The sequence below is a fragment of the Mesitornis unicolor genome, unplaced genomic scaffold (genome assembly GCF_000695765.1).
Source record: "Mesitornis unicolor isolate BGI_N332 unplaced genomic scaffold, ASM69576v1 scaffold25993, whole genome shotgun sequence".
NCBI classification, from domain to species: domain Eukaryota; kingdom Metazoa; phylum Chordata; class Aves; order Mesitornithiformes; family Mesitornithidae; genus Mesitornis; species Mesitornis unicolor.
Window position 1 is genome coordinate 2,999 of NW_010177060.1, and position 20,050 is coordinate 23,048.

At 37.6% G+C, this 20,050-nt stretch overlaps 1 protein-coding gene across 1 annotated transcript in view; it reads right to left on the reverse strand.

The window, feature by feature from the left end:
* Positions 1-598: 598 nt before the first annotated feature.
* Positions 599-20,050, reverse strand: part of LOC104538661 (collagen alpha-3(IV) chain-like) — a gene marked incomplete at its 5' end in the record, with an annotated part of 33,892 nt that continues 14,440 nt past the window's right edge. Inside the window, 22 exons of the mRNA XM_010181942.1 lie at positions 599-683; positions 984-1,156; positions 2,449-2,563; positions 3,584-3,761; positions 4,423-4,635; positions 5,223-5,321; positions 6,348-6,467; positions 6,595-6,657; positions 8,015-8,087; positions 8,504-8,634; positions 9,312-9,497; positions 10,504-10,554; positions 11,471-11,569; positions 12,468-12,548; positions 12,825-12,951; positions 14,028-14,167; positions 14,542-14,631; positions 16,147-16,245; positions 16,963-17,097; positions 17,656-17,745; positions 18,837-19,004; positions 19,696-19,828. Of these exons, the coding sequence (XP_010180244.1) occupies positions 599-683; positions 984-1,156; positions 2,449-2,563; positions 3,584-3,761; positions 4,423-4,635; positions 5,223-5,321; positions 6,348-6,467; positions 6,595-6,657; positions 8,015-8,087; positions 8,504-8,634; positions 9,312-9,497; positions 10,504-10,554; positions 11,471-11,569; positions 12,468-12,548; positions 12,825-12,951; positions 14,028-14,167; positions 14,542-14,631; positions 16,147-16,245; positions 16,963-17,097; positions 17,656-17,745; positions 18,837-19,004; positions 19,696-19,828 (2,649 nt within the window). The remainder of the gene's footprint in view (positions 684-983; positions 1,157-2,448; positions 2,564-3,583; positions 3,762-4,422; positions 4,636-5,222; positions 5,322-6,347; positions 6,468-6,594; positions 6,658-8,014; positions 8,088-8,503; positions 8,635-9,311; positions 9,498-10,503; positions 10,555-11,470; positions 11,570-12,467; positions 12,549-12,824; positions 12,952-14,027; positions 14,168-14,541; positions 14,632-16,146; positions 16,246-16,962; positions 17,098-17,655; positions 17,746-18,836; positions 19,005-19,695; positions 19,829-20,050) is intronic.

Consider the following 20,050-nt stretch of genomic DNA (forward strand, 5'->3'; position numbering starts at 1 on the left):
GCTTGTCAAGAACTGTTACTATTGTAGTGATACAAAAAAGATTGTATTCCTGTTTGCCAGCCAGAAGAATGGCAAATGGGGAGACACTTGTTTATTAGACAAAAAAGCCAAACCAAAACAACCCTAAATGAATCAATACATATTTAAAAGTGCACTGAAAATATTTACTATTGAACCCTATCTCTCGTAAATGCCAGATTTTAATCTTTAATTATATCCACTTTGAACACTGAACATACGTAAGCTGATATTAGAGCATTTAGTTTGTCTTGCAATTTGAAAAGCACATGATGCAAGGCAGCATTAACATCTTTCATTAAAGATCTGGCAATGCCATAGTTTTATCATGGAGATGCAGCTTAGAAACGACACAGTTCAGGAGAAGCCCCTGCAGACTGCCATTGCAAGCTTTCTCCGACAAAGTGCTTTGTCATTTGCCAAAGACAAAAGTCAAACTGTTGCCCTACCTCACCACAGTGCTGCATTGGCAATTTATAATTTTCTTTCCAGATGCAGCTGGACTTTAATAAATTATAGCTCTTCGGAGTTAGGCAATTCTTTGGAATAAAAGCAGTGTTTCATCAAGAGTGGCCACTATTTAGACTGGTCTCTTCATGCAGACCTGACAACGGCTGATGATATTTTCTAGTCCTCCTGCTTTCAAAGTCTGTGGCAGAGGTCTCCTAAAAGAAAGAAACCAAAAATTTACTTTTTCTTTTTTAAAAATAATTTACCTTTTTCTTTAAAAAACAGGTAGAGACGACAAAACTCTGGATATGGAATTACTGACAACACTACTGAAATCCTTGGCACACTTCAAGGCCTCTTTGTGCAACAGAATGACCCGAAACCTAACAAAGAGGGGTGTCTAAACCAAGGGGAATTACAAGGGGAGCTGCGACATATTATGCAGGTAGTTATTGTCTCTTTGGGCACTTGCAGCATGGATTTGATGCACATGGATGCAGGGAAGTACAGTTTACCTGAACATTCTTCTTAGATTTAATGATGCCAACCAGAAGCTGTAGGAATTTGTGTAGTAGTTGCATGTCCCCCTGCCATGGCACTCGATGAATGGGATGGCTCTGAATTCTTCCAAGCAAGATCCAGGAGATGCCAGTGCTTGGCCAGAAGCTTCTGAGCCGGCACTTGTATACTGTAAGTACCAATACATTTTTTAATGAGAACTTGTCCATCAGCTTTTAGTAAACTGCAGGCAAAAAAAAAATTCTCTCTAAAACATACCATCTGTTCTGTGGTGTATCTTGGACAAAACAAAATGAAGACAAATTAGTTTTATCCAACTTAAAATGAAGCACAAAAGCCTTATGAAATCAAGCACAGTTACAGCATTTCTTAAGTCTCTGCAAAGGCCTTTTTCTGCTCCAAGAAAAGGCATGAGACTGTAACCAGTACAAAGCCTAGAAAGTAACTGGCTTCTGTCCAATTGAGGACTACAGTAACTGAATTACAAACAAGCCAAATCCCTTATTTTGTGTGTGTGTGCATGTTCATATTTTTGTTGCACTGATTGTTTCTCTGAACACAAAAAGTAAAGAAGGCATTTGCCTTCTCTGATGTTGGTAAATGCTTGTAGAAATAGCTCTAAAGTAATTTATGACAGTAGAAAATTGGCTAGAAAATACCATTTAAATTTGCTGATGTTGAAAACAAGCACATTATTATAACCAGATGCCGCAAAAATTATCTTTCTTTTCCAAGATGATGATTATTACTCAAGGCCAAATCCCAGGAGAGACAATAAATTTCACACTAGATCTAAAAAAGACTTTACATGATGCAAAAAAGGGCATTTTTCATTGTCTTTTACCCTCATTTGCTGGCATCCCTATGACATCCCACGGGCATGGATAACAAAGATTAAGTGCTATATTCCCTATTATAGATACACCCTCATTCCCATAATCAGTTCTCAGTTTGCAGGCACATTATGAACTTCCTTCACTCATATCTTGTTATGGCACCAAAACTGCTGAGGCAGTCTTTTGGAGACAGTGTACTGCATTTGGTTTGATTTTAGCCTTCTGTGGAGTACAGCCTCGATCTGATTTATAGAAGAGCTGCCTGGCATAGAAATGGGTCAGTTATTTCTGCGTATCAGGACGAGTTTAACCACTCCATTCCCCAAACCTGTTTCCTAGATCTCAGCATGACGCATGAAAATGAGAGCATGCAGTTATTTTGTCAGACTAAAATCTTATGGTTCTCCTTTCATCTTTCCCGTTTGCCCTCCTGCCACCTATTTTTGAGGGCAGATCAGAACAGTCGCTCCAGTGCTTCTGTTAATTGAGTTATTGTTTACTTCTTGGCAAAGGGAAAAAAAGCCAATTTAACAATTATTAAGAAACAAATGAGCTATGAGCAGATGAAAATGCCAGTGAAAGTGAGAGGTCATAAAAATAATAATTCAAGTCTTTATATCCTTACCATAACAAAAGAAAAACCCTTCCAGAGAGAGATCCAGCCTTCTGGACATGGAGGAACTACAGTCGTTTGGCTGTGAACTGCTATTACCATTGCAGCTCCTTCACAGACAACACACCTGTAAGAAGAAAACCGCATGCATTCAGTGCAGATACAAGGGAAAACATGAAAGCAGACAAAAATGGTATCTTCTGGGACAGTAGCTACCTAATGGCAGGGCTTACTATAAATGTTACAACTCACACAGGTTTTCTCTGTTTAATGAGGAGATAAGTAGATGGAAGGTAACCCAAATGTCTTGCTTTGTAATTGCTTTGCAATCTCTGCTAGTAACACCAGACAAAAATTGGTATAAGATGGGAATTAGTCTCAGAACATTTGAGCTTCCCAATTTTGCCTTTACTGAAGTAAGCTAAATTCCCTTCTTTGTGTTCTTACTACTTTATGTTGTTACGGTTTAGATCAAAGCTCTGTGCCTTTATTTGCTAAGATTAGAAAAAATAGTCTTTCCTAAAGGAAGAAACTATGAGGCTGAACCACTAGATTGCAGCAACTGGATAGGGGAGGCCAGAAGACAGAGTGCAAAGTTTGCTTCCCCATCTTTGATTTTGCTGTTCTTGGTCTTTCATGCTTATAGAGCTTTTCCTCTTAAGATGCTCTTCATCCTTTTCAGCTGTTTTAAAGAAATTAGAAAGGGCCATATTTGCACAAGGGTGTTTCATAGCAGAGAACATACAGCCCAAATTTGCTATGCTCTTCACCAACTACAGTCAATGTATCACACGTAATTGAAATAAAAACTTGATTTGTACTGCATTTCAAATAACGAAGCTGTCTTTATTTCAATTTAGTCTCCCTCCAATATATACAACAATAGGTTTTTAAAAAAATATCACTGCAATCAGTAGGATTGTGTGCCATCTTCTATGTTAGCTATTCAGATTAAGCCCTGTGGTGGGACCCTAGCTTTAATCTAACTTTTCTTAACAGTATCACTGACATATCATATCTGACGTATTTAGGTAAGTAAGCAAAAATCAGGTGGTTAAAAACAATGCTTGTACTGGCTGAGATGGGCAGCTCTTTGCCTAAGATTTCAGGTTCCAGGACAGAAAAGCTACAATTCTTATATTCTTACCTGCTTATATGTGGCTCTAGAGCCCTGCCAGAAATTGGTGCCATGTCTACTGGCATTACTGCTGCAGTTGACAGCCAGTATGAATAGTCATTACGAGAAGCAAAACTACAGACATCATTGGTGTTACAGAATAAGAAAGGCATGGTGGTAAATCTCTGCAAGCAGCTACCAGCTGTTCCTAAAAGACAAAAGAGGAGAGGTTTGTGACAGATAGGAGCTTATATTTAGTGCAGCAAACACATCATGGCATCCAATCTACTATAATGTGAATTAAAACAGTTGGTAGCTATAGAGAAGTGTCTGTACAGTGGAATTACATGAAAGCAAAATGCTTATGGTATATATAAAAATACATATATGAAAAAATAAGGGCTAAGAACAAAATCTGTTAAAATAACAGTATCTTTTTGAATGGTTTCAGTCCTTGGCACAGTGGCAGGGATTCAGCTTCTTAAACAAAAACTTCAGATGACATTTTTTGGCCCCCTAAAGCATCTCATTTGGTCTCCAAAAAAAGCAAGATTCTATCTCAGATCCTGTGTTGTTACTGTCAGCCCTGTGCAGATGTTGTGAATATTTATACTAGACACCTATCCATAAGTAACTGAATTCCTCCTCAAAAATGTCTAGGGATAGCAAAAAGGGAATATAGAAGTTCAGGAAAGAAAGCTGTCCTTCAGGCTATGATTCCTGAATTGACTCAGAGCAGCAGACCACTCTGGAGACTGATCATTGAAGCCAGTGCTCATCTTGGACACTTACTGTGAGTTTGGTTTCATGACAGCTTGCATTATTGGACTCTAAAGAAAAAGAATTGAAAATGTTTACCAATACAGTACCAAGATCTTGTCCATGTGCTCGTTCATTTCCTTGTACAAAAAGCAGCGAATAGCCAACATAGATCTGTGATGTCCCATATGGGCATGAAGGAATCTTTGTTGATTGACTATGCCGGGTAAAGATAAAACCTCTTCTTGTTGAGCCAGCAATGATAGTACCTGGTGATCCAGGTAACCCCTGTAGACCTGGAAAGCCAATCAGCCCAGGTTGTCCTGTGGAGGGGAAAGAAATATGACTCCAAATATTATCATTCTTACTGAAATTTTTACTTCATTTGGAAGTAAAACAAAATTTGGAACCACTTGAAAATTAACAATTTATCAATAAGAAGATACAAGTAGAAAATTGGTAGTATTTGTTGCTAAATGTATTGACTCCTTCAGACTTAGTTCAGTTAGCTTTATATTGCATAGTTTCACGGAATGGTGAGGTATTTTAAAGAACCATGGCCATTTTTACCAAAAAAGTTGTAAAGTAAAAATATTTCATGGTGACTAATTAAAAATATTTAGTTCTATTTCGATGTCATAAAAAGGCACGCTGATACCTAGGGATTTCAAGTGGATAAATAAATGTGATTAATAACAGAGAAGCACAGTCAAGGCGTATTTTTGTAAAGTATTTCAGTAATGAATCTGTTAAAAGCTAAGAATGTGCTTACGTGTGCTTGTAGCCCTAAGGCTACTGCAAATGTTAGAGTCTCAGTACATGCAAAAGGAAGGATTTACAGAAATCAGGAATACAGTTTATCTGTAAATTCAGTAGTAGCAGTCAAACAGAGATGTCTGCTTCCCTGTACCTCTTTGTCCTGGAAATCCTCTGTCTCCTTTCGGACCAGGCAGTCCTGGTTGACCTGGATGACCAAAACTTCCTGGTAGACCTTTTATTCCTTTAGGTCCTAAATTGTGATCAAGAAAAAACAAAATCATATAGCAGTAGTTAATTCTAGGTTTTAAGGACTGCTAATGAAGAAAGTTAAAATCCCCATATAGCTGCATTAGAATAGCAAAATCAGCATGAATTTACTAAGTTTGAGACTGTCTGAAGTGTTACTGTCACCAGTATCAGGAAGATTACAAGGAAATATTGAATGTATTGCAGAAAAACATTATTCTCATAAGAAATGTTTACAGATATCAAAGCAAATAGCTTTTTCCTTTAGTATGTGTTATACAATAGTAATATTTACAAAATACAGTAACAGGCCATAATCATCTTGGTTACAGTTTATAATTCAATAAGTAATGCAGCTCCTTCGTAAAACAGCTTCAAGGAAAGTTTAAAACAACAATTCTTTAGTGCCTGCTTTGTTACGCTGAAGGCCTGAGTGGGGCATGTCTTCTGGCAAGCCTGTGCCCCTGAGGAGTTCCCTTCCTTGGGTGGAAAACTGTGGTATTGAGAAGGGTGGCCAAGTACCCACTGCAAATCCACTTCATCCTACCCTGCTTCCCCATTCCTCACAGATGTGGCAGGTTTCACTTCTAGTGCCAATGGAGAAGTAGCCAGCCTCTCCTTTCCCTTCCCAACCCCAGACTACGACAGACACAATCACTTGGTAACGTATCTAGAGTACTTCTATTACATGTGATAATTTTGCCCCCAGAATGACAACCATCCTGAACATGGTTCTCATTGTATGACAATGGGGAATGTTTTGATCCAAGTTTACTTTTTATTCCATTGTTTTGCTTAGGCTTATGTTGAGGAAGAAACTCACTCACTGACTGCAAGGGTGGAGGGCAAATGGAATGGGACAAGTTATGAATACAAGGTTGTTAACAAGGTACAAAGAGCTGCTTTTAAATATGAGGGGTATTTTTAAAGACACGTCAATTTTGTATGCCAAAGCATGTTTTCCCATCAAACCAAAATGTTCCACTAAGGCACGGACACAAACATGTACAGAGACAAAAATATAAACCACCTTGTAGTCCAGGAATCCCTTGAATTCCTTGATCACCTGGTCTTCCTGGGATTCCTGGCAGTCCTGGAGGACCCTTGCTTCCTGGGACAGAGAATATTCTCCCAGGAACTCCAGGTGGACCTAGCAGCAAAAATAAAATGAAGAGCTATTGCTTTACATTAAAAGAAAGCAAACAAGCTACAACGCAAAACAAACAGATCAACCTAAGTCAGCTGGTATTAGAGTAAGAGTTGGTTACCATGCTGGCCCTTTGGTCCCCTTGGTCCTTCTGCACCTTGTGGTCCAGGGGGTCCCTGATTACCCTTTTCTCCTAAAAAAGAAGATTGAAGATACATCCGTCTGGTTTAAAATGTCAAAAAAACTGTCAATGTTTCAGAGTTGTTATTCAGGGGTCCTGCAAAATCCATGCAACCTTCCCAAGGAGTAACACAACCTGCAGACTCACTTGAAATGCAAAAGTGGTCTTACGCATCTCTGCTATTACTGTATAATTTATAGGCCAAGTGCATTCAGTTTATAAGTTGTTTCCAGGCCTGTCTTCATGTAATGGCTGGTCCCATAAACATAGCTTACAAATCTCAACTTTAGACTATGTCCTTTTCATCTTACATGTTTTTGTCACTGAGTTTGCAGGTCAAGTGCTGCCTTTAGTGATGTTGTGCAGTTCTGCTCCCTTTAAACCCTACTGTCAGTTATGCTGATGGCTCTTAGAGGGGTTGCATAGTTTTTCAAGTGTTTGAAACTTAATAAGCAATTATTTTCACTGTACAAAATAAGAGGTTGCATTCAAATTATTTTCCACAGCTCCTCTGGAAATCAAAAAAAAAAATAAATGTATTTTTATCATCAAGTCAGGTGATTTGATTAACTATGCCATGAAATTAGAGCTTTTTGCTTAAGAAAGTATAATTACTGTAAGTACAGTGACTTTTCAAATTTGAAGAAGTTTAAAATACACAATAATTAGCATGGAACTCAAACCAGTAGGTTAAAGAGGTAATGACAATTTTGTGTTGCTGTAAATCATGCAATTGACAAATGAGAATACTGGAGTAATGCAGACCTCTGTCAGATTTAAATCACTAGAAAAATGTCTAAATTAAAAAGGATTTTTAGCCAGCTACTGATCCAACTAACCCTCAGAACTATGGAATTAATGAAGCCAATATATTTAACAATTCATCTGCTGATAAACTGGTAAATTAGGTTGTAATTGGGACTATTCTTATGGCAAAGAGAACACCCAGTGCTCTGTGTTGTAATGACGATTAAACGATCTTGAGATCTATAGCTAACGGGTTGTCAACAAGTCACATCTTCTAGCAGTGGTGTGGCTTTTCTAATTAGCAGACACAGTCCCAAAGTCCTTGCACATTGTTAGTCACTAAGGACAAACTTGTTTTGAATTTGCCTGGAATGAAGGCCATTGAAGTTTCAGTCCTTTTTCACTTGAACATTGGTTTGGACATACCCCACAGCATCTAACTCAACAAAAATGTTCTCTTAGTGAATACTTTCATTTATAGCTGACCTACACCCTGCTCTTAATGGAAAATCTTCATGTCTCTAGGACCACGCTTGGTACTGTTACACAAATGCTATTATAACAAAGCATGTAAATTATTGTATTTGGCACACAGGACTGTATGTAATAAATAAATGAGTACCTTTTACACCTGGGAATCCAAGAAATCCAGGGTCCCCTCTAGCACCAGGATAACCTGATCGACCTTCCACTCCCTGCAAATCAGGTAACACCAGTAATAAGCAGGAAGCAGCATCTGTGTGCTATGAAGTACATTTTTATTTTGCTCGGAATATTCAAAGCATTACATTAACAGAAAATGCTACAACTCGAATTATCTTCTCCATTTGTGAGCATGTTGGAAATGGTCATATAATTGTTAATAATATGGCCAAGGAAATGATATGCCAGAAATTGACAATAATTCCTTTTTGGTCCATTTAAGTCCATAAAAACTACTTTTCATATCCATTTTAATATCTTTCCTCTGTTACAAGGGTTTTTGGGGAGGATTTTTTTGTTGTTGTTTTGGTTTATTGTTTGTTTGTTTTTAAATTGCCCTGAGTGTTATTTTCATGGTAAGAGCAAGTTAACAATGGAGTAAGAAACAAGCAATGTTCCTTTCACTGACCTTTGGTCCGGGAGGACCAACGTCACCGGCTGGGCCTGTTTGCCCTGGTATGCCATTTGCCCCTCTAACACCTTTGCTTCCTTTCATGCTGGGAGTGGGAAGACCAGGAGGCCCTGGAAAACCAGGAGGACCTGTCCAGAAACATCAGAGTAACTAAGACTACTGCCAACAGCACTTCATATACATTACATACAATGCAGTACAACATTTAATGACTATAATGGTACTCATGTTTTCCATCTCAGTGATTTCCAAAGAAATATACCCATTAAAAAAAAAATCAAGTAATTTTTCCTAGCCTGCTAATTTCATCTGAGATAAGAGTTGAGTCCTTGCAGTACTCCATAGCACTAGTGTTTTTTGACTATCTTCCAGTTGTCGTTATGCCTGTAATCACAGAATCATTTAGGCTAGAAAAGACCTTTGAGACCATCGAGTCCAACCATGAACTTAACACCACTGAGTCCACCACTACACCATGTCTCCAAGTGCCATGTCTACACACTCATGCTATCTCAGTTGTTTAAAGTTGGATCTCAGCTGCCCTACGGACAGCATGAGGAGAAAGCAAAACAGTGCAATCAAGTGGACTGCAAAGCTTAGTGTTATTTTAATTTACATCACACTGCACTGATCATCACAGGGTTTGCAATGGTACCACTGGATTAACTGGAAAAAGAACTACCTGTTTAATTATCAAGCTTTCTTCGGAGAGGACCCCTTTCAACCTTGAGTGCTGGACAGGGTGAATTCTGCTTTCTATTATCAGTATATAATTTCAGATAAAGGAGGACTTAAAACAACTCACCTGGTCTTCCATCTGCACCAGCAATACCTCTGTTCCCTTTTTGACCATTAATTGCCATGCCTGTTGCACCTTGAAATCCAGGTAACCCCATTAAGCCAGGAGGTCCAACGGGTCCTTGATCACCCTGATGACCTTTCATACCTGGTGGCCCAGGAAAACCAGGGAGTCCCATGTCCCCTTTGATTCCTGCAAAGTGTAAGTATTACATCTGTCAAGATGGTGAGATGGTGTGACTACACAAAATATGTGCATTAACTGTACTGCAGAGGTGGAATTCAGCCTTTGTTTTTATTATGGAGAAGTCCTCAAAGCCACCTTGCTACTGTAAAGCAAATAGTTGTGCAAAGACTCACTGCAAAGTAGTGCATACACCACTGGTTGGTTGTTTTTTGTTTTTTTTTCAAAATGTTTTTAAAAACTCCACTTCAGAGATTGCACTTCAGATACAAAGCAATAAATTTGAGTGGAAGGTAGAAAGACCAACGCAGGGAATATTTCTTGAGGCATAACTAGAAGAAATGCTTCTTTGAACATCAGAACCAGCAAATTCTTTTAAATTAAATTACAGCTAAAAGCATCAATATGAGTTCAATAAAATAAGAGATTATTCAAAAAAGATACTGTTCTAAGGTTGATCTTAGAGTGCATGATCTATGTATGGAGGATATGAAGAGAGTTGGGTTTTTTTGTACTTTAATAAAGCAAAACAATGGATTTCTGCTAGTACTAGAAATACAATGCAAAACCTAACAAATGTGAAGGGTCTCTTCAATCAGCTGTTCATCAACATACAAGGGGAGTGAGCAAAATTAAAACGCAATCAGTGTATCTTTCTTACACTGTGCTTAGCATTCAGCAGCAGCATCTGTTTTCATTAGAACATACTCTGTTAATCAAATTATGAATCCCAATAAAATTTCAAAAGCTCTGGAATGTGTATATCATCTTCACAAAACCACCGAAGATAGCTTCTTTATTTCCCTTTTACAGTAGTCTTAACTTTACAGGCAAGAACTGTTGACATTTACTATATAGCACCAAATCATTGATCAAAAGCACCAAATAACTCTTAATTTCTTCTGACACTTCTAGTGCTATGTCAGGCATCCAAAAGGAGGAGGCAACTTAGAGATGAAGATGATGATTCTGGTATTTAAAAATTAAGCTTTTGGTTTCAGCAAAGACAGCTCACCTCTACGACCAGGAATACCTCGAAGGCCAGGAATTCCTCTCCCTGGAGCTCCTATAAGATATTAGGTCACGTTACACTCAAAGTCCTGAATAATTTTTAGAAAACATCATTGTTATCTAATATATCATACATTTCTTCAGAATTTACTGAATCAAAATGTAGAAATTTAATTTGTGTTTCTGGATAGATGAAATGGAAATAATAAATTATATTTTACATATAACTAAAATCTACATTTATATTTCTTTATAGTAGAAACTCTAATTGATCAATCATATGTGAGGTACATTCTACAATAATAAGCTTTGTCTTCTTTCAGAGGAAAAAAAGCAGAAGAAAAATCTGCACTTAAATTAGTAAGAAAAATAGAAGAAATGTAAATACCTAAAAAATATAATACGTTAACAGTGATTACTTCAAACTTAATATGAAAAAGCTTACGAAATACCATGAATGCCCTCTCACTATCCTTTTTATACTACTGGGTTGGCCAAAAAATCATTGTGGGGTGTTTTTTTTTCTGGGTAAATGGAAGGTGAATTTTTCACGGGAAACAGAAACTGTATTAAGCAATATAGTGTCCATTTTGTTCAATTGCCTTTTACCATTTTTCAGACAACTTCATGATTCTGTGGTCAAAAAAGTTCTTACATTTTTCAGCACAAAACAGTTCCAGGAAAGATTTGATATCCTCATCAGCAGGGAAAGTTTTACCATTCTAGGGGATTTGTAAAGAACAGAACAACTGCAGTCTGATGGTGCCAGGTCTGGTGGATCTGGTGGATGTGGTAACACATCCCACCCAAGCTGCAACAGTTTTTGACATGTGACCAAACTCGTCTGTGGTCTAAACTTATCTTTGGCTCCACAGAAGCTCCTTATTAATCCTTCCCAAATAATCCATGTCAGTTTAACTAGTGAGAAAAAAAAAAAGTCAAATAGAATGAAAATATTTCACTGGTGTTACCTGGTTCTCCCTTTGCTCCTGGGGGACCAGGCATACCATCCTGACCTTGATTACCTCTTTCACCACCAAGTCCATTTCTTCCAGGGTCTCCAACAGCACCTGCGAATTATAATGGACCACAATATCATTTTCAGTTTAATGATTTTGCATTTCAAAGGAAGAAGATATGAGTCTCCCTTATTAAAATCTAATTAGCTCAGCAACGTCAAAGATAGACGTAACTGTGTTGTTATATAAACATTTGTAAAGAGCAATATATAATTTTTTTGAGCTCACTGGACTTCAATTAACACCTCCACTGTTTTCACGGGTAATAACTTCCTGAATTTCAAAGACATTTTAGGACCCTGCCTTTGATTTAACCCATGCTGGTGGGAATCCATACAATTAGTGTGGTTTCTGTCCCTGGTTTTATTACAAATTCAAGGTTTCTCTGAACAGAGGGTAGGTTCTGATCTTTGCTAACTTTGCTAACTCAGTGCAAGTTCACTAAAGTCAATAAAGCCATAACATCATAATGCCTGCATTGGATATCTCTCTGTTGCTACACACTCCCTCTTAGGTATATTTTGAGTGGTTTGATCTTTTCTGTTGCCTTAACAAACAACTACAACTCTGTCCCCTCTTTCCTCTTTAATTCATTTTCTTCTCCTTCTCATCTAGCTAGATCTTAGTTTATTATTCTCTTTTAGGAGGTAGAAGCAGCCTTTCTTACAATTGTGTGGATATCACATCTTGAGACCCCTGGATGAAAAAAAGCAAAATCTTTACAATAGTGAAACAAAACTAAAACCTCTTGCCTCAGCTGAACTGATAACTTTGAGAAGTGGCTGTTACAGACCTTAGCTGGAACCAGAGAAGGTGAACAAACATTGAACTAACAGAGACTGCAACTGCATCAGTTAAATTCTAAAAAGCTCAGAAGATCAACTGCCTCTTTACAAAGAAAATAACAAACGAAGGGGCAGTGATGTGGGAGACATGCTGTATACCATACCAGGAGGGCCTGTAATGCCCTGTTGTCCTGGGCAGCCCTGCTGTCCTTTAACACCAGTATGTCCACGAGGTCCAAGCTTCCCTGTAAGAAGAAAGGGTGTCAGGGAGGAGAAAAGGCGTTATCACTAGATCCAGACTCAGTCTGAGAACTTTGCTATTCTTTCTGTGTCGGACAGCTGCGAAAGATCTCTAGCTGATGTAAGCTAGCCTGTCTGCACTGACTACAAAGGAGCTGTTTAGGTTTACAGCAGCTGAATATAAATATGCCACCCCAAAAGCAGTCTGTGTAGTTTAATGAGAAATTATCTTCTTCTAGAAGCATGTCAACATCTCACCACTCCTCCAAACCAAAGCATACCTGGGATTCCTGCACCTCCAGCTTCCCCTCTGATGCCCTGTTGTCCTGGTACTCCTTTAAGTCCTGGATGTCCTTGGGATCCTTTTTCTCCTTTGTTGCCTAGAACTCCTGGGAGGCCTGGATCTCCCTGGGAAACAGCAGTTGCACACAAACAGGTAAAAAAATCACATTACATTACATACATTACATTCCATATTTGGATAATAGAAAAATCATACGTAATTCTAAAGGTTAAGTGTAATCATAGTTCATTATGATTTTCAGACAAAAATCAAAGTAGACTAATATGAAGTCTTCTCATAATACCACTGATGCTATAGCCATAGCTAAGAAAAAGAAAAATCTTTCTTTAATCTGTACAAACCAACTTCAGTCTTTAGATATTTTCACCAGCACATAGACTTCGCTCCAACTTTATTCTAACAACTCCTCTTTTGATCCAACTTACATTCCTTGCATAATATGCATTTCAGGATTTTGTACAGCTGCATATTTTTCCTTGAATTCCTACTGACTTTCATGACAATAAGCTCAATACCAGCTAATACGGAAAATAAACAGCTAATTTGAACAGATCACAGGAGTTACAATATAGTTTACAGCCTCAACTATGCATTTTAGATAAATTTTAGTCATATGTAAAAATACTCCCAAGTTGTTCAACAACCAGGATATGTGGAGTAAAACTGTATCCAAGTGACCTAACTTAAAAGGTACTGTTACTTTCTTAGCAATATGTAACTGAATATATATACTGAATATATATTTGTAAGAAAAAAAAACAATTCATATAGTGTAATGACATTACTAGACTGTTAAAAAACAACAGTACAATTTTAGATTACGAAACTTTTGCATTTGGTTATGTTTTTCTGTACATTTTAATGTACAAGTATGCCTACTGCTGACTTTTGAAGTGCAAGTTCTTGTTCTTCATAGATTAGCAACTTTTACAGAAACAAAGTTATTGCCAGGATGTTCCAGTTTTACAAATAAGAAATTCTTGCACAAAGAGAAAAATAAAATATACCAAACTCAAAAATTTCTCCTCAGTAATGACACAATAGGATATTCCTATTTTTTATTACTAATAAATCGTCTACTTCTGCAGACTCTGCAGCTCTTGCTTTCATACTGTTCTGTTTCTGTAGTCAAAGGCTCTGCTTATTGCCTAATAAAATGATATTTCCATTGCCTTCATACCTTTGGACCAGGTTCTCCTGGAGGCCCAGCAGATGGGTACCCAGGATCTCCTTTGTCACCTGGAAAGCCACCATAGCCTGGTGGACCAGGGTCACCTGGTGGTCCTGGAAAGCCTGGAGATCCTTTCTGTCCTTTTGGACCTGGAAAAATACTGATTCTGATACCATTCTTTAAATGATCATAATTGCAAACTACACCTCGTGTTTTCTGAACTACTGCTTGTGTATTCAGATTTTAAGTCTTCATTAAAGATTAAGTAATTTACACAGCCACTTAAAAAGAAGTTCTTACACGTAACAATATATACATTAAAGAAGTAATATTTCATTTAGATAGAGGGAGAACTGCATTCTGCAAGTCAAGCAAATGCTGGGGTGGCGAGAAGTCTATAGGTACTGCAAAGAATAAATCCCAGCCTAAATATTCTGTAGTGTGCTTACAGTAACTGCTCAGATCTGTGCAAATGCTTCTATACAGCTCTATAAATTTGTAATATTGCTTGACAGAATGTTACCTGGAATTCCCATGTCCCCTTTGTTTCCTGGTGTACCTGGGAATCCATGTCCTCCAGGAATCCCTGGAAGACCCATAAATCCTTTGACACCTGCAAGATGAAGAAATAAGTATCATCTTCACATGTTTACTTTAGACACTGGCTGGCTGGTAAAGCTTTCATGAATACAGACTCTTCTACCACACACCTTGTCATGGTATCCTTATTATTTTATAAATCAACATGCAGCCTCTTGCCCCAGACACAGATAAAATTACCATTATTATTGTCAGAAAGTCAAGGAAATAAAAAGCATCTTATGTATCGACATTAAAACTATGGTTTGTGACCACAGTACTTAAGAGGCAGCAACTGAAACATATTTTTGCAAATTTTGATCAAGATCATGAATTTGTATTTACACACTGGTCTCTCCTTTCATTGTTCCCCCTTGAGTTCAGTCTGGTTTCTGCCCATGTCACAATCACATTATTACTTAGTCATTACGCACTTCTCATGACCGGTATACTAAAGAGCTTTCTCTTACATGGCTTACACACTTTTTCCCCCCCGCTCACTTTTCTTCAGCTTAATTTAGCTAACTTAGCATTCAGTTAAATGACTACAAGATCTAGTCGCATCTAGAATGTCCAAATATCTAAATTCCACGGTCCTAACAATGCCTGAATGTTTAGGCAGGTGAGGCTGTATTTTCTTCCATAAAAAGTTATGGAGTAGAAGAACATTTGCAGTTTTCCCCGTGATGGCTACACTGCAGTGACAGAATATAGCAGTGATTCTATAATGACATAAAGCATGGATAATTGCCATTGTGAGAAGAGCCACTTTGATTACAAGTTTAAAATTATTTCTAATTGTAACCAGTTTTATATACCTAATTATACTGTCATATGGTTTTCTATAAAGAAGTTACCTCAAGGAATCAAAAATATAGAATACAGAGAAGTAAAGATGTTAGCATTAATCTGAAAAAACAGTTGCATTGCCTCATTCAAGGGTCAACATCTATCATTATGCAAGAGGTTATGGTAACGATAGAGCAAAACTTTATGGAATAGCTGAGGTAGGTTTATAATTTATGCACGTTCTTTTTAAGTCTGCTTTTCACTGAAGATAGAGTAACTATCAAAATATAAGCCAAACATGCAGACTCTGAAAAGGAAAATAAAATCAATCTGAAATTTAAAAAACTTCTGAAATACTTTTGTACATAATTTTACTTTTCATATTTTAGAATTCAGACTTTCATTTATAATACCAGGAATTCTAACTTCTCTTCATTTTTATAATTATCAATATTTATTCATTCACCTCATCGGCTTTAAGATTTTAAAGTTATTACTATTCAGGATTTAGTATTACTTTCTATTTATCACCTGAAACATTGGTCTATATTTGGAAGGAAACAGAATAATTTGGTGGTATCTGCTATGACTTTCAAATAGCGTTTGAAACTGGTCAGTTTCAGAATTCTCATAAAAGCTTCAGAATTAATACAGAGAATGTTGTGCTGCTGCTGGAGCCAGCTTTATGTGCTAGCACTGAGGTAGTGTTCTCTCCACTCTCCATATGATACAGTATATTTTGAATAGATGTAGTCCATACCTGGTATACCAGGCATTCCTTCAGACCCATCGAGACCTGGGAGACCTTGCACACCAGCATCTCCTTTTTCTCCTCTTAGACCCCTTCTTCCTTGAACTCCTAAAACAAAGTTTCATTTAAAAAAATATCACAAAACATCTTAGAATATAAGTTTTATGTTAAGTTTAAAGTTTTATAACTAATGAAGCTAATGAAGCAGAAGTGGAGCATAGGATTTCACTCTGTGAACACACATAAGCAAGAGACAAGCTCACAGTTAATGTGTTCTGTATTTCTCATATGGAGAGAAAAGGACTTTTCTGAAAGCTTCCATAGGAAAGCGTCTACACAAAAAGCCAGACAGCATTAGTTAAGCACAAACAACTCATATACAGAGAGTCTATATTAATACTGCAAACACAGAAATTCTTCTGGCAGTTAAGTATTTCTGAGCAGAGTCAATTTCTATGCAATGCAGCATCTAGCTGGAAAGCACAGACATTTCTGTGCTCACAGGATACTAAATGTGTAAAAACATGAACGTATAGCATGTATGTATATAAGCCTCCTAGTACTACTGACATATTATTACTGGTTTTACACTACAATAAGAGTTTTTTTAAGGAATATGGACTTGTTAAAATGGAAATAAATACTCTGTGTAATATCCAACTATTCCATAAAAAAAGCCAGCTACAGTGTTCAGCAATAATTATTTCAAAGCCATGTGAATACTCTCAATCTTAATCAGTTTCTTCCATGTTTTAGAGTCCACTGGAACTACAACATAGACGACAACCCTAACTAGTTTTGAATGACAGAGCAATGAATGTGTACCTTTTAAGCCTCGTTCTCCTTTATTCCCAATACGAACCAAGGTCTCAGACGGTCCAGGAAAACCTTTATCACCTGGTTCACCATTTGCTCCAAGAAACCCTTTTCTTCCCTTTAGTCCTGGCAAGCCAGAAGAACCTGCAAGAAAATATAATGAAAATTTCTGAAGAAACCTGACTAGATAATAGCATAAAGGAAGCATGAAACTCCTGTCTTCAAGGGCAACTACATATGTAAATACATATTCCAAATCAACAACCTAAACTCGCTTAATTACTCCAGTCATCAATAAAACATCTGTAAGCACAGATTATGACAAGAGATGGTAATTATTTCTTATACTGAATATATGTATAATCTTATCTGTTGAATAGATATAATAAAGATATTTGGAACATGAAGAGGATGGGAAAAAATAGTACAAAAAAGCTCTCTGCTCTTTATTTAGCAACTTGCCAGCCACTTTTATAAATACCTAAGAAATATAAAAGGTGGCAATTCAAAAATGCTAAAGAGAAGTAAAAGAATGTTGTTCAGTCAGTAGACTGCACAAGATTTACCAAGACTCCAGTAAATTCCGGTATGACACATGTACTCGAGAGTGATAACATACATCAAGACAATACACCAGACTACTTCAGCAAGGATTTTCCTATATTCCAAGTAATAATGAAGGCAGGTACGATGGCAACTTGCCTCTGATGCCTGGGCTGCCTGGTCTTCCAACCATACCAGGGGGTCCAGGAATTCCTAACAGGCCCATTTTACCCGGCTCTCCCCTTGAGCCTGTAGAATGGAAGTAATATAAAAGTATTTTAGTATTTGATCAGTGAAATAGAACATTACTTCGGAAAAATAAATACACATGTGCCTGTCATTTAAGTGTTTAGTTCTTTATTTTATTTTCTTTTTCTCTATTTCTGTAACATACTGTCCAAGCCAGTTTTCCAATCTTTAACCACAGGAACCGCGCTTACATGCACAGTAATGCCCAACTACCTAGATTAGTAGCTCCAACAGCTTCTGTCAATGAACTGACAGCAAGGATAATGTACCTGACATATCCACGGATGGATGGGAGACCTGTCATGGGAGGTATGGGAGAGACACTCCTTTCTGGCTCAGAAGTAGAAGGCCAGTTGGGACATGACAACACCCCTCAAATGACACCAGAAGTCTATGTTTGTATAACCAAGTAAAGTGCTACATGTTTATCATCAGCTTTATAGGTTATATATGAAGAAGTATGTACCATCTTCTTCCCACAGAATAATGAAGGATTTGATAGTAACGAAAAACCTTTGTTAGAGATAAGAAGCATTACATACCTGATTTATTTTATTCTAGAAATCAGATCTGAACACATTTCTGAGAAACAACCTACAGGGATAATCTACTGTACTTAAAGTTAGTTCTGGTTAATGCGACAGAGCTTGATCTGACACAACTCTGACAGACTCAAGTTCTGAACTTGCTTTTTAAGGGAAAGAAGACAGCATTAACAAGCTATCTGTCTGAAAAGGGATGCTGAACAAGAACTAAGTATTTTACACTTTGATTATGCTGGGGAGTTGCTTTGAATGTTAACTGTTTCATGTCCTACTGCAAGGACATCACCGTACAAAAATCAGTGTAAGGTAGCTCTCTTTTCTCAGAAGACTTCTAGAAAATTCAGTACTGTGTCATGACAGCTTCAAGATATGGTCATCATCCAGAGAATTATGATTTATTAGTTTTCCATATATATATCAATGTTATATGAAAGATGTTTATAGAAAAATATTTCAGCATCTTCAATTTGGAAAGGTGTAACTGACACCTTTTTGCAGAGACTGACTGAATTTCTACATCAAAACAAGCATCTGGGTAACTCTTACCTGGCACACCAGAGATTCCTGGCCTTCCAGACTGTCCCTTGGGACCAGGTAATCCTGTATTTCCCTGAAGACCTACTGATCCAGGTTCTCCAGGCTTTCCGTAGATTCCTGGAATACTCAAGCCAGGAGGACCTAGTTTTCCTTTTGAACCTTGTGAACCTCTTCCTCCTACGAAAAACACATGACAAAGCAGTATGGTACATCTGTCTGGAAAAGAAACATTTATCTCTATCTTGCCATCATGAGCACGAAACTCTTCTTGAACTCTGTTTCTTAAAAGAGCTGTGGGTTGTTGGTTTTTTAAAGGAAAAAAAAAGGTGACAATTTTGTTCTTTCTCAGAAAAAGACAAACATTAAAACCCCACGAATTCTGCACTCATTCCCTACTACAAAAAAAAAAAAAAAAAAAAAAAAAAGGATTAATTAAAAAAAGCATTTTGAAATCATACTGTGCTGGGTACCTGAGTGTGTTTCTTTTGGAACTAAAATCATACACAGTATATGCAGGTACTTTTGAGACCCTAAACTGGTTCTCTGCCTAGCTGAGCTTTTAATCTGATTTGTTTCTTTATCAATCGCATTGCACCAAGGAATCAAGTTCAGTCCCATACAGAAGGCACGACTAAAATATCCTTTTTCCTGCAGAATTTGTGCCAGTTTGTGATTACTCTTTGTACTGTACAATGGAAATGACTCTTAATCTCTCTTAATCAGTGCATGCATTTCCTTTCATCTGCAGAAAGTGTATCTTTTAAATGGGCTCACATTTTCTCACATATTATTCTATAACCAATATCCAGAAACAACTGCAGCTCCCTCAGGCCTTTGGAAGGCAAAACCAAAACCCAGACCCACCCACTTAATTCAGAAGGTCCTACCTGGTGGGCCTGTAGCTCCCTGGCCACCTGGCAAACCTGGTAGGCCAATAAGACATTCAGCAGGTTTCCCTGGAAAACCTGGATCTCCAGGATCTCCAGGTGAGCCACGATCTCCTGAAAGAAAGGAGACTGGATTCACAATGATTTAAATGGAAGTTTCAGACTTTGAGCGAGCATTGTTTGAGTTGGCTTCCTGTTCCCTTAAAATAACTTGCTGTGCTCCTTGAGCTTCTTTGACAACAGTACCTCTTAGGCCATCATCACCATCATGACCAGCACGCCCTGGTAGGCCTGGAAGTCCTGGAAATCCAGTATCACCTTTTGAGCCAGGAATGC